This window comes from Thalassophryne amazonica, chromosome 13 (assembly GCF_902500255.1).
Source record: "Thalassophryne amazonica chromosome 13, fThaAma1.1, whole genome shotgun sequence".
NCBI lineage: Eukaryota > Metazoa > Chordata > Actinopteri > Batrachoidiformes > Batrachoididae > Thalassophryne > Thalassophryne amazonica.
Window position 1 is genome coordinate 54661308 of NC_047115.1, and position 13845 is coordinate 54675152.

A 13845-nucleotide genomic window follows, 5' to 3' on the forward strand; every position below is an offset into this window, starting at 1 on the left:
CAAAAATATTAGTCCTTTCAATGTTCTGTTTTGGGAACATTCATCCTTGACCCAAAATACACAAGCATACCAAACGGCAAATGTCAGCTCTCCCCAGTTTGTCCATGACCGAAGTTATACACACGCATGCAACGACACAAGCAGAGCTTTTTGTCTTTTCTAAATTCTGCTACAAGCAAGTGCTTTAATTTTTACACGCCCACAAACAGAGATGGTGGCAGAAGACATCAAATGCAGTACACTTCTCACTCATAGTAATTGCACCATGAGTGAGAAGTGCACACTTCGCTAAACTGACACTAAACGCTTGAACTACAAAAACACAATAAATCAATAACACTAACAACACTATTAAACTAACTTGAACCACAATAACAACATTCAAAACCCCCAAACCCCAAGCTCCTATGGTGTATTGCAGCACAACGTCCATTGTTCACTGTTGTTAGCTAATATTGCTAATTTCTCCAAAATATTAGTCCTGTCATCTTTGTTTTCGCAGCGTTCATCCTTGTACCAAATGGAAAATGTCAGCTCTTCCCAGTCTCTCTGTGATTGAAGCCATACACACGCACGCATAGATACACAAAGGGGTCACTTGGCTATTATAATATAGATTTGAAGCACAACACCGATAAAAACAACAGCAAACAATAATAAACACCAAAAATGCTAAACAATACAAACAATACAAACTATAATAGCAATAGATTACTGTGAACCAATTACGTTAACTCAAATAATCGAAGCACCAACAGTTTTTAAGTAAAAAAAATTGATTAATTAGTGCTGAATAAATAAAGTGAATACTGAGTCAAACACTATTTTCAACTGTGCTACCTTCAGTCAAAATCAACTCTCAAGTAATTAAAAAAAATCAAATGTGATTAGATTTGATTGCAGTCTTCATACCCAGAGAGTCACCCTCGTCATCACAACTTTTAATTATACAAATTAATTTTAATTCAGCTACACCCAAAACTACATTCTGCACATTTTGAGAAAATGCAGTTTCAGTTAAATCAGAGCAAGTCAGAGCTCCTCATCTGTGTTCTGTTGGTAATTATTATTTCTGAGTTTTTATTTTTATCCTGATGTTTTAATTTTTTATATTAATTTTAGTTGTTTTTTTTATTTTATATAGCTCCAGAACATACAGAACTATGAACCATCTTAGGTCCTGGGTGATACACAACCTATCTGTTGTGGCCAGGTGAAATTTGGACATCACCTTGGCCATTTCCAGTCACTGGGATTATCAACACTGCATCAACCTGCATGTTGGAACATACCCAGAGAAATGTGTCACATAGCCAAAATACTGTGGCCGATGTTCCCTCACAAAGCTATTGATAGCCCTCATCTGAGTCTCCATAAGTAATTACTTATTTGAAATAAGTCATTCCAGTGGTACATCCTCGAAAAGGTCCTCGTATCAAAGACATCTACTCATCACCTTAGGAAATTGATTAGCATCTAAGCGTCACAATCATACAGTGAGACAACAAAAACTAGGCCCAAAAGACTTGTACATTCATTCTTAAAGCCTGATCTTGCTTCAGTCATGTTACTTCTTAAATCTTTTCACACAACCTTATATAAAACAACTACAAATTCTAAAAGCCATGAGGCTCAAAAGGCCTAAAGGGCTACATGTTTCTCTGGAAATGTGGTGTTGAAACTACACCAGCAGGCTCTTCCTTTAGGGGACACAAAGAGAGTCTGATCCTTGCCTTGTTCTGCAGATCTGAGAAGCTCTTGGTAGTACTCCTTGCAGTCCAAGACATCACTCTCCAACTGAGCACAGTCAGCTACTGTGAACACCTCAGACCCCTCACTTTCTTCCAGGAAGTCATCAAAGTGAGACTGCACGTTGCTCAAGACCTGCTGATGCTCACCCGGTAACATGGTCTTAATCTGCCATGATTAGAGACATAAAAGCAGAAATCAGGCAGCCTCACCCTGATGTGCACCTGATGACAAGAAGATCTAAACATACCGAGGCCACATTCCAGTTGCGGATGGTCCGTATGTCAGCCATGAGATGATGCCAACACATCACACTCTTCATGTTGATGTGAGAGCGGTGCCACAGTGCCAAAACATTCTGGTACAACTGCTCAGTTCTGCAGGAGAAGAAAAAGCATTGATAATTATTCTCAGCCAGGCATAGGCAGTGAGTGAATGCTATTTAAATCTTCCATAAAATGTATACTGCATCCCACCTGGAAGCCATATCAACAGCCTCTCTGTTGGGCGGAGGCACAGTGAAACAAACAGAGGGCACCATGGCTTCATTCCCTGTTGAATTGATGACTTTCCACTTAGCACGATGAGAGTTACTGGCCAGTACGCACTCGTCGTCTTTATATATGGTTATCTGCAAGATTTGCAAAGCAAACACAGCACAGATTTACTTGAAAAAAATTAATTTAAATTAATTTAACTTAAATTATTGCACTTAATTTAATTTCATTTAATTAAAAAATGATTATATTTGAAAATAAAGTGAAATTAAATGTAACGTGAAGTGGTAAAGACAGCAATACCTCAATCTGACGGTAATCACAGATGGCTTTTACAGGAATGGACGATCTCACGGGGCTGTCAGGGTTTCTGGGTTTGAGTTGCACAATAGTTTTCGCTCTGCCGACCAGCCCGGCTACAGTGCTGCGGTACTGAAGGAGCTGCTCCTTCTCATCCTTACAACACAACACATAATTGCACTTATAGCTTTTAATTTAAGCATCGAAGGCATGTATCAATTCTGAGTTTTTACCATGGATTCCTGAATGAGATCCTCCAGTCTGTGCAAGCTGGTTGTTTGATCACAACTGTACTTTCTCTGAATGGCATCTTGCAGGCTCTTGAGATAGGCCACAGCCTCATTAACATCTCTGAAAAACTGCATGGGGCAAAATGTGGGAAATTAATTGTGATCTGACAGTATGTATACTGACTGCAATGAAACAAAGATGTGACAACTCACCTCAAAATAAACAGCGTTCTCCTTGAGATGCTGTTCTACACACGAACACAGCTGTAAGATCCAGCTCCACTGTGTCTGCATGGCAGCTTTGTATGCCTGAAAGGCAATCAATTCACAAACACTCATCCCCAAGTTGAATGGCTGAGAAATTTGCAGTTGAGAAAGGTTTTGGTAAACCAGACAAGCATCTGAAAAAAAGCACTTAGGGCCCCATCTGTGACAATCTCTGATCTGATAAATGTTCCACCTCCATTACATAATCTATGCTGCATAACACAAGAGCATTTAGGGAGTGTCCAACTTGTCTATGCGCCATAGAGAGTGCATAATCTGAATATACAACCTGGTCTCACGGCAAATCGTGATTCAGCAGCACAAAATATACATTAATCTATTGGTTCATGTTATTGTGATGAAATGGTAAATGGTAAATGGACTGCATTTATATAGCGCATTTCCATCTGCATCAGATGCTCAAAGCGCTTTACAATTATGCCTCACATTCACCCCGATGTCAGAGTGCTGCCATACAAGACACTCACTACACACCGGGAACAATAGGGGATTAAAGGCCTTGCCCAAGGGCCTTTAGTGATTTTCCAGTCAGGTGGGGATTTGAACCCATGATCTTCTGGACTCAAGCCCAACACCTTAACAACTAGACCATCACCTCCCCTAAAAAGTGCCTCATTTTCAGCACGGCAGCACAAATTAATTATAATTCATTCCGTGATGGCTGCACGAAGTTAAAAGTGAAGCCGGGGGGGGTTGACTATGGTTAGGGGCGGGGGGTCGGGGTGGTTATGGTTAGGATGGGGGGAAAGAGTAAGATTAGGCTATGGTTAACGTTAGGGTCGGGGGTAGGAGTAGGGTTAGGAATAGTGAGTTAAAAAAAAAAGTCACACAAATTTGACTCATTTCGTCACTGGAGCACGAAAAAAATGTGAGATTGGGCTGGAATATAACAGAGCGAAAAGGGATTACCGGTAGATTTATTTCCCCACTTAATTAGTCATGAGCATGTTTTGAACGTAACATGAAATAAACCAATCAATATGTCAACTGTCATCCACTTTAGAAGCTAAAATGTACCACCTGGCACACTCCGTGCACACTGTTATTTGCAAGCAGGCAAAAGTGAGAGGTTCTCTGGAGAGCTAACAAATTTGCACTCGAGCATCGGAAAGCAGACACCAAAGCTCCCTGAGGTGAGATAGGTGTATATTTTACAGCATTGATGAATTTTATTTAATTTAATGGTTAATATGAACCTGAATGTTGCACAGTATAAATATTAGAACCACTCTACACTGGACTGTCGACACAAGACAGCAAACCAAAAACTGCACCTCACAGCATCTCAATTTAAGACCAGTAGACACAGTTGCACAAATGAGGGCACTGGTACTAGTTATTTACACATGGAAGATGGATATGAAAATTACTGCATCAATTGTACACTAATGCTGCATTTACACATAACGACGGCAAATCACGAATTCCACGAAGTATACATTCTTGGCCGCTGAGCATGAATGTGATGATTTGAGGGAGAGCCATCAGGTGTCCTCAGGAACTGCTGCAACCTGTTACCACGTGTTGCAATTAATGCCATGTGTTACTGGCGAATTATCAGGAACTATTACGCATGGTCAAGAATTAATGTTCCGCGCTGTTGCATTCACGTTGTGAATGAGGCGAATTGTCTCCACACATACACACCCATACTCATCCATCAGCTGCTGAACAATTCAGATGGCTCCAGTTTGCTCATCAAAAGCCACAGCAGAAGAACTTTGTGATTGCATACTTAGTTGGGCTCTGTGCCATGGAGTGGCGCAGTGAGGAGGAGGAGACGGAGAGAGTGGTTCCACGTGGCTCTCGCGTGTTTTCCCAAACATCAGGTATAGCAGCAGCAGCAGGTGGAACACCTGCAGGAGCGTGCTGATGAGCACTGAAACAAAACTTTTAGTCGACTTGGCGTCACTGTCCTTCTTCAGCATACTGCAGCAATGAAAGTGAATGTGGTGCAGCAAGGTTTAATTGTGCTCACGTCAGAGAAGAACGCTGTCACGCTCTATTAAGGATCACCACTAATCACGACGAATCAACACGCTCAGTTGCGACGTCCACGACATGAGGCAAAATGAGAGTGGTGCGTGACATTCATGGAAGGTTTTTGACAGCCAAAAACATGCTCCATGAAAATCCCAATCACGCACTATTAAGAAACCTATTCAGATGTGTTAAGTCATGTTAACAATAACAGGAATGTGCCAAGAATGACGCAAATATGACATTCGTAACGTGCCCTGCCTATGTGTAAACGCAGCATAAAGATTATACTTGGTGCATTGTATTTTAGTTGCTTTGTGCTGAGAAAAATAGCTTCAGTCAACCAGCTGCACAGGAATCTCAAGTTTTCTCAACTTCAATGTGATAGTTGGATAAAAATGGTATGTCACACTTGACTACTTGATATTTCTGTTTAATAAACTCTTGCTCTCAATTTAAATGTACTTAAAACAATATTTTTAAAAAAACTAAGCTTCCACAAAGTGCCCTGCCTCAAAGTAATCCTCTTTGATTTTTATCGGGTTGGGACCAAGATTAATGTTGAGTTCAATGCTTTGCTCAACGACATTTTGAACCACAGGAGTAATCAAGGATTAATCCACCAACCTTACAGTTGTAGGAAACCTGCTCTACAGTTCCATCAGTTTGTTGTCTGCAATCTTATTTCATTGAGATGGCTTGGCTTACTTTGATTTTATACTCAACAAACAATATAAATGCAACACGTTTGTTTTCATTCACACTTTTTCATGCATTAAAGATTTCTTCTATGCACATAAAAGACTTATTTCTCCTGAATTTTGTAAGACTCTAAACCAAAATCTGCAAGAATCCTGGTATTTAACCTGTATCTTGATATGCCACACCTGCCAAGTAGATGAATTATCTTGACAAAGGTGAAATGGTCATGAGTTCAGATTTTAACAGATTTGTGAACAAAATTCATGGAAAATAAGCCTGTTTTGTGCACAGAAGAAATCCTCGATCTTTTACTTCAACTCATGAAACATGGGTGCAAAATCATAAGCGTTACGTTTATATTTTTGTTGAGTATATTTAAAGAACTAACATATTATATAATTTTATTTGCATGCTACCATAAGCTCCACCCCATCAACAATGAAACGATAACAAATGTTCTGATAAATGCTCCACCTTTATTTGTGTGATTGATGTGGTCCATAGATTAAAAGGCTGATGTTTCAAAACTAGACTATGTCATGATGAAGTGCTCTTAAACAATACATAAAGTAAGTCATAAAGCTGCAATAAAATTATGTTTCCATGCTGTCTGTAGAGCACAGTAACAACACAGTGAGGCATTAGGTGGACCAAGCAGGGCTTACCTCGATTGTTAGCCTGGCCGGGTGGTTTTTGAGCAAAAGGTTTTCTGCTTTGGCCTGCACAGACTTGAACACATCTTCCTTTTCATCCAGGTCTCTCATCAGATCCTGTTTAAAGACATGAGCTGAGTATCTCTGGCACACAGCCACAGCAACAAACCAGTCATTACATCTCCTCATAACCTCGTAATCAGTCTCATTAAGTAAATGTACCTTCAAGATCAAACTATCTCTTGTATCCTGTGCGTTTCACAGACTACGTGGGGTAGATTTGGTTAAAAGGCTGTTTAACCAAAATCCTGGTTTTTAAAGGTAACTTACAGCGTGGTAGTCTGTCTTCTTGGAGATATTGCTATTACGATCACTCCAGTCAAAGGCCACCTCCTCTTCCTCCTTCTCATTCAGCCAGATGAGCTCCTGAGTCGCCTGCGTTACAAAGTCATGCAGGCTTTCCAGGTGGCTTTGACGCTCTTTGGAACAGTTCTGGAAACACAAGTCAGAAAGTTACCATACAAAACAATACTGATAACAGCAGAACTTATAGATGATGATTTTTCTTCTCAACACATCACTTACCAATAGTTTTTCATACTGGCTCTCTAGTTTGTTCAGTTTTTCTGAATATGTTAATTTGAGGGGTAAGGTCATCTGAATCTGAAACAAAATATGCAGTTGGTGTGTTGGTTGGACTGTCTTCATGATAAATAAATGTTTAATGCATGGAATGGATTTAAGCATTCAAGTCATAGACAGCTCCAGGGTGAGGCTTGATGGGCCTGTACCCCCTCCACATTATATATAGTATAGAGAATGCCAGTCTACCACAGGGCCACATATATAGACATACAAATACATTCACACTCACCTACATTCATTTTAAAGTTCCCAATTTACCTACCCTACATGTCCTTGGAAGTGGGAGAAAGCCGGACCACCCGGAAGGGACCCACGCAAACATAAGGAGAACATGCAAATGCCACAAAGAAAGGGCCAGGTGGGAAGCAATCCTGGGACAGTGCTAACCACCAGGCCACTGTGCCATCCAAGTTACACTTTTTATAGTGTTAAAATATGAAGTTGAAGAAATAAAAAAAATCTTGAAAGCCACCACGACTGGAACTGCAGCAATATTTCAAAGAGGTACAAGATAAATAGAATGTACGTACATTAAGACTGCCCATGTTTGCATTAACAACACTTACCTCACTAAATTTGGCATCTTTCAGACTCATCTGAAACTCGTCAATGGCTCTATGTACACTTTTGTGGTTTTGTAAATGAGTTTCCACACTTGGCAAATCAGAACCCCACTCTGCACGATCCAGCTGCAACTTTTAACAAGAAGAATCACATATTCAAAACATATAGATCAAACTCAAATGTCAGCAACCAAAGTTGCATCATGTCATATATCCTATGTCATATATGTGATACCTGCATCTCTTCCACCCAGCTCAGAAGGTCCTGAACAATCTTCATGTTAATCTCATCTTCCGTCATGTTAGAGTCTGCCAGCAAGGATTTCGTTAAAGGCTTGCGGATTTGCATGTGTTTCGAATGCCGGAGGCTGCTTGGGTCTATGCCGCCACCACTCCCCATGTAAGCTTGGACTGAAGAAGGCTGCAGGCCAGGGGTCAAGGCAGAGGTCAGGCACGGTGTAAGGCTAGAGGTGAACATGGGTCCAGGGGTAACCAGTCCTCCAGGAGTGAGTGCAGGAGGAATGGCTGGTGTCAGACTTGTGTTTATGCTCTGAGAGAAGCCTGCATTGAGGCTTTGTGTAATGCCTGAGATCATCATTTTGGTTTCTTCTGTTGTCAAAATCCGGCCTTTGCTGTACACAGAAGAACATTCAGCTCTCAAGGCGAGAAGGTCATCTCGGAGCTTGGAAACCCTGTAATCAACAAGAGGAATGTGAGATGCATGACTCTTTGAAAACCTTCAATGGTCCTAGGCTTTGGAAAAGCCTATGCATGTAACTCTAAAATGCAGTGAGTGAATTAAATAGCTAGATAAATGAATGTGTGTACCCACTCCAAATGTTTAACACAATAACTCAAAAACAATTAATACAATTATCGTGTTTACCTCTAAATTAGAAAGACATATAATGAGGACAAACTGATTACAATCTGGTTAGTGGATGCTGGATGGATAATGGACATTAGAAGCAGGTGGAAAGAGAGAGAGAGAGAGTGATACCTTTTCTGCACAGAAATGTACTAAGTGGAGAAATAAACCAGTATTTGCTGGTTGTCAGGTTCCTGGTTTTTTGGGTTGTGTTTGTATTCTGTCTCTTGTTCTGTCTCTGTTCTATCCTTCTGCTTGGGTTTTCTCTGTCCTGTTGTTTCTTGCCTTTCTCTCCTGGCTCTTGGTGGTGGGTGTCTCCCTCTGTCTGGCCACACCCTGGTTCTGGGAATTTCTCCACACATCTGTTCTGAGTTTGCAGTTAATCACCCAGGTGCTTTATAAGCCTCACAGTTTGTCTCTGTCCTTCGCCAGATCGATGTCCCTTGTGCCTCTTTCCAGCTCAGTTCCTTGTGTTTTTGCCTTGATTGCTTCATCGTGTTTTTGATTACCTGCCTGTGTACCTCGACCACGCCTAAGCCTAATGATTTTGTTACTGTTGCTTCTTTTGGACTGCTTATCTGTGTACTGACCTCTGCTACTGAACCAAGTAAATGCTTTTACTCCACTGAGCTGTGTACTCGCGTCCTGCATTTGTGTCCAGCCGGCTTCACCAGCCAACCCTGATAGATCGATCTGGCCAACTATGGACGCAGCAGATGCAGACGCTTTCCAGCGGGCGGTACACCACCACAGCCAGCACCTAGCTCATCAGGAGGACCAGCTTGGAACCCTGAACACTGGTATTAGCGCACTAGCAAAGCAACAAGACACCTTCATGGCCTCCGTGAGCTCTCTGATGGAGCAACTACTGTCAACCGTGAAACATCAGGCTACGACCGACACGGTTCCTGTCGCCTCACCATTTCTGGGACCGTCAGCAGCCCCACTGGCTTCCGTAGCCGTCTCTAACGTCTGTAATCAACTCTCCCGACCTGAGTGGTTTTCCGGAGAGTCAGGGGATGTGAAGCCCTTTATTACACAGTGTGAGTTACATTTCGAATTGATGTCACCAATGTTTCCGTCTGAACGGGCAAAGATAGCATTCGTGATCACTCACCTGACCGGCCGGGCAGCAGCGTGGGCTACAGCTGAGTGGAGCCGCAATTCGCCATCTTGCTCCTCCCTCGCAGCCTTCACCAACTCACTGCAGCAGGTATTCCAACACACCTCTCCGGGGCGCGAGGCGGCGCGCTCGTTGATGAAGCTACAGCAAGGCAATCACCGGGTGGCCGACTACACCATAGATTTTCGGATTTTGGCCGCAAAGAGTGAATGGAATCACGTGGCGCTCCACGATGTGTTTTTCCATGGCCTGAATGACAGCATCCAAAGTCTGCTCATAGCGGTAGATCTGCCCGAAAATCTTGACGACCTCATCGCACTGGCGATCCGAACCGAGCGTCGTTTATCGGACCAACTTTGCCGGGACAGCCATCATCCCGCTCCAAGGGCTGCCTCCATGGCCAACCGGTTGTCTACCTCCAGTTACACAGGAAGCCGCGCCTCTTCCGGTGCTCCCCAAGAGCCCATGCAAGTGGGAAGAGCACGTCTTTCCAATGAAGAACGAGAGCGACACCGTGTGGAGAGACTCTGTTATTACTGTGGTCAATCAGGTCATGTTCTCTCACTTTGTCCTGTAAGGGGTGCCCCCGTGCGGCCGAGATCAGTAGTGCGAGTGAGTCAATCGCTCCTTCCTCACAAGATGCACTTATTACAGAATTTAAGTCTGATCATGTTGTCTTGTACAACCCTGTGTTTATTGATTCCAGAGCTTATTCTAATCTTATGTTGTCATCTCTTGCCAGGTCTCTCAGCCTTAAATTGCACCGGCTTTCACGGCCTTTGGTAGTGCATGCCGTGGATGGCCAAGAGCTGGGCCAAATTGAATTTTGCACGCAATCTGTTAGTATGACCATCCCTGAAAATCATACAGAACAAATTAGCTTCCACATATTTGATAAAATGACTCACTCAGTTATACTGGGGCATCCCTGGCTTCAACGCCATAAGCCACGTCTTGATTGGTCTCGGGGAAAAATTGAGTCATGGGGACCTGCATGTAATGATTCCTGTCTGACAACGTCCGTTGTACCTTCAAGGGTAATAAGGTCAGATCTCGAGGGGGTCCCATCTTGCTGTCATGATCTCGCTGAAGTCTTTAGCAAAACTAAGGCTAAGGCACTTCCACCCCACCGCGAGTACGACTGTGCTATTGACCTTCTTCCGGGGACTACGCCACCCCGGGGAAAGTTGTTCTCACTGTCTGCACCAGAGCGTCTAGCTATGAACACCTATATTCAGGAGTCACTTGCGGCCGGGTTGATACGTCCTTCATCTTCACCCGCAGGGGCAGGATTCTTCTTCGTTGAGAAGAAAGATAAGACCCTCCGCCCTTGTATTGATTATCGAGGACTTAATGACATCACAATCAAGAATCGGTATCCTTTACCACTTATTTCCTCTGCTTTCGAATTGCTAGAAGGAGCCAAGGTTTTTCCGAAGTTAGATTTACGGAACGCATATCACCTGGTACGCATCCGACCGGGGGACGAATGGAAGACCGCCTTTAATACACCCACAGGCCACTACGAGTACCTCGTAATGCCGTTTGGTCTTACTAACGCCCCTGCTGTGTTCCAAAGTCTCGTAAATGACGTATTGCATGAGTACCTTAACAAATGTGTCTTTGTTTATCTCGATGACATACTCATTTACTCACCTGATCTGGAAACTCACACCCAGCAGGTCCAGACCATTCTTCAAACTCTTCTGCAAAACGGTCTTTTTGTCAAAGCCGAAAAATGCGAATTCCCGTTCCACAGTATCGTTCTTGGGATTCGTAATTTCTGGGGGGAAGATCCAGATGGATCCTGCTAAGGTTACGGCGGTTCAAGATTGGGTGGTTCTGAGTTGCCGTAAGGACGTCCAGAGGTTCCTTGGTTTCGCCAACTTCTATCGTAAGTTTATCCGTAACTTCAGTACCATCGCAGCTCCTCTACATAATGCTACCTCCTCGCAACGGTCTTTTGTATGGACCCCAGATTGCGAGGAGGCATTCCAGAACCTAAAGCATCGTTTTACAACGGCCCCAGTGTTACTCCTTCCTGACCCCGCCCGGCAGTTCGTGGTGGAAGGCAATGCATCTGACACTGGAACTGGGGCTGTTCTCTCTCAAACAAAGCCCAGCGACAATAAATTGCATCCCTGTGCATTTCTGTCCAAAAAACTCTCTGCTGCAGAAACAAATTACAGCATCGGAGATCGCGAACTGCTAGCGGTCAAAGTGGCCTTGGAGGAGTGGCGCCATTGGTTGGAGGGGGCACAGCTGCCTTTCCTAGTTTGGACCGACCATAAAAATTTAGCTTATCTCTGTACAGCGAAACGGCTTAACGGTCGACAGTCCAGGTGGGCCATATTCTTCAGCCAGTTCAATTTTGCGTTATCTTATCGTCCAGGGTCTAAGAATGGGAAGCCAGATGCTCTTTCCCATCTTGGTGACTCTTCTGATTCCATGCCTAATCCAGAAACTATCCTACCCGAAACCTGTTTTGTGTCAGCACTTACCTGGGATGTTGAAGCGAAAGTAAGGGCAGCGCTAGTTAATACTCCAGTTCCCTCAGACTGCCCCTCCGACAAATTATTCATTCCGACCCCTCTTAGGGGTGAGGTAATCCGTTGGGGACATGATAGTCGATTCTCATGTCATCCAGGTATCCAGAGAACCATGTTTGTGTTAAAGCAGAGATTTTGGTGGCCGCACATGTTAACCGATGTCCAAGAATATGTTAATGCTTGCTCTGTTTGTGCTATGCATAAATCCTCCACTCGCCCTCCTGCGGGTGCTCTGTTACCTCTGCCCATTCGTGTCCGACCATGGACACATATCGCTGTTGACTTTGTGACTGGGTTGCTGGTTTCAAGAGGCAATTCAGTAATTATGACTGTTGTGGATCGTCTGTCCAAAATGGTGCATTTTGTACCTTTGCCTAGGCTCCCCTCAGCCAAGGAAACAGCTGAGGCTCTGTTAACTCATGTCTTTAGGCTTCATGGGTTGCCGCAGGATATTGTCTCTGATCGGGGTCCTCAGTTTGTTTCACAATTTTGGAGGGAGTTCTGCCGTCTTCTTGGGGTCACATCCAGCCTCACATCCAGTTACCATCCCCAAGCTAATGGTCAAACAGAACGCCTCAACCAGGAACTTGAAAAGGGTCTACGAATCCTAGCCTCCCAGTGCCTCTTGGTCCTCTCAGTTACCATGGATAGAACTAGCCCACAACAGCCTACCTACGTCTGCCTCTGGTTTTTCACCTTTTCATGTGGTTTTTGGTCATCAGCCATCCCTGTTTGTTTCCACAGATCTATGTTCACCGTTACCTGCAGCTCTGGGACTCATCTTATGTTGCCGACGAACCTGGGAGCGGGCTCGGAGAGCCCTGTTGCGATCTTCACAAGCATACAAGGCCGCAGCGGATCGCAAATGGTCGATCGCTCCCTCCTACGCCCTGGGACAACGAGTTTGGCTTTCCACTCGCCACCTGCCACTGCGTGGAGTGCCTCGGAAACTAGCTCCCAGGTTTGTTGGCCCATTCCCGATATCCAGGATCATTAACCCTGTCTCTGTCCGTCTCCGCCTTCCAAGGTCCATGAGGGTTCACCCTACTTTCCATGTCAGCCACCTGAAGCCTGTGCGGTCCAGGCCTTTGAGTCCGCCGGCCGATCCCCCGCCTCCCGCCCGCTTCGTGGATGGGGGGCCCGCCTTCATGGTGCGGCGCCTTCTGGGTTCCCGGCGGCAGGGTCGTGGTTTCCAGTATTTGGTGGATTGGGCGGGTTATGGCCCCGAGGAGCGGTCCTGGATTCCCTCCCGGTTTGTGTTGGACCCCGCCCTTAATCGTGAGTTTCATGCTTCTGACCCTTCTGCTCCTGGGCTGTCGGGGGTCGGCCATTGGGGGGGAAGGGAACCTGTCAGGTTCCTGGTTTTTTGGGTTGTGTTTGTATTCTGTCTCTTGTTCTGTTTCTGTTCTATCCTTCTGCTTGGGTTTTCTCTGTCCTGTTGTTTCTTGCCTTTCTCTCCTGGTTCTTGGTGGTGGGTGTCTCCCTCTGTCTGACCACACCCTGGTTCTGGGAGTTTCTCCACACACCTGTTCTGAGTTTGCAGTTAATCACCCAGGTGCTTTATAAGCCTCACAGTTTGTCTCTGTCCTTCGCCAGATCGATGTGCCTTGTGCCTCTTTCCAGCTCAGTTCCTTGTGTTTTTGCCTTGACTGCTTCATCGTGTTTTTGATTACCTGCCTGTGTACCTTGACCACGCCT

The 13845-nt window shown here is 44.4% G+C and overlaps 1 protein-coding gene across 1 annotated transcript in view; it reads right to left on the reverse strand.

The window, feature by feature from the left end:
• Positions 1-13845, reverse strand: part of dst (dystonin) — a 318051-nt gene that overhangs the window by 171719 nt on the left and 132487 nt on the right. The window contains exons 17-27 of the mRNA XM_034185302.1: positions 7843-8299; positions 7611-7739; positions 6985-7062; positions 6730-6891; positions 6412-6516; positions 2990-3085; positions 2780-2905; positions 2550-2702; positions 2226-2380; positions 2000-2126; positions 1734-1917 (exon numbers count right to left, since the gene is read on the reverse strand). Coding sequence (XP_034041193.1) covers positions 1734-1917; positions 2000-2126; positions 2226-2380; positions 2550-2702; positions 2780-2905; positions 2990-3085; positions 6412-6516; positions 6730-6891; positions 6985-7062; positions 7611-7739; positions 7843-8299 — 1772 coding nt within the window. The remainder of the gene's footprint in view (positions 1-1733; positions 1918-1999; positions 2127-2225; positions 2381-2549; positions 2703-2779; positions 2906-2989; positions 3086-6411; positions 6517-6729; positions 6892-6984; positions 7063-7610; positions 7740-7842; positions 8300-13845) is intronic.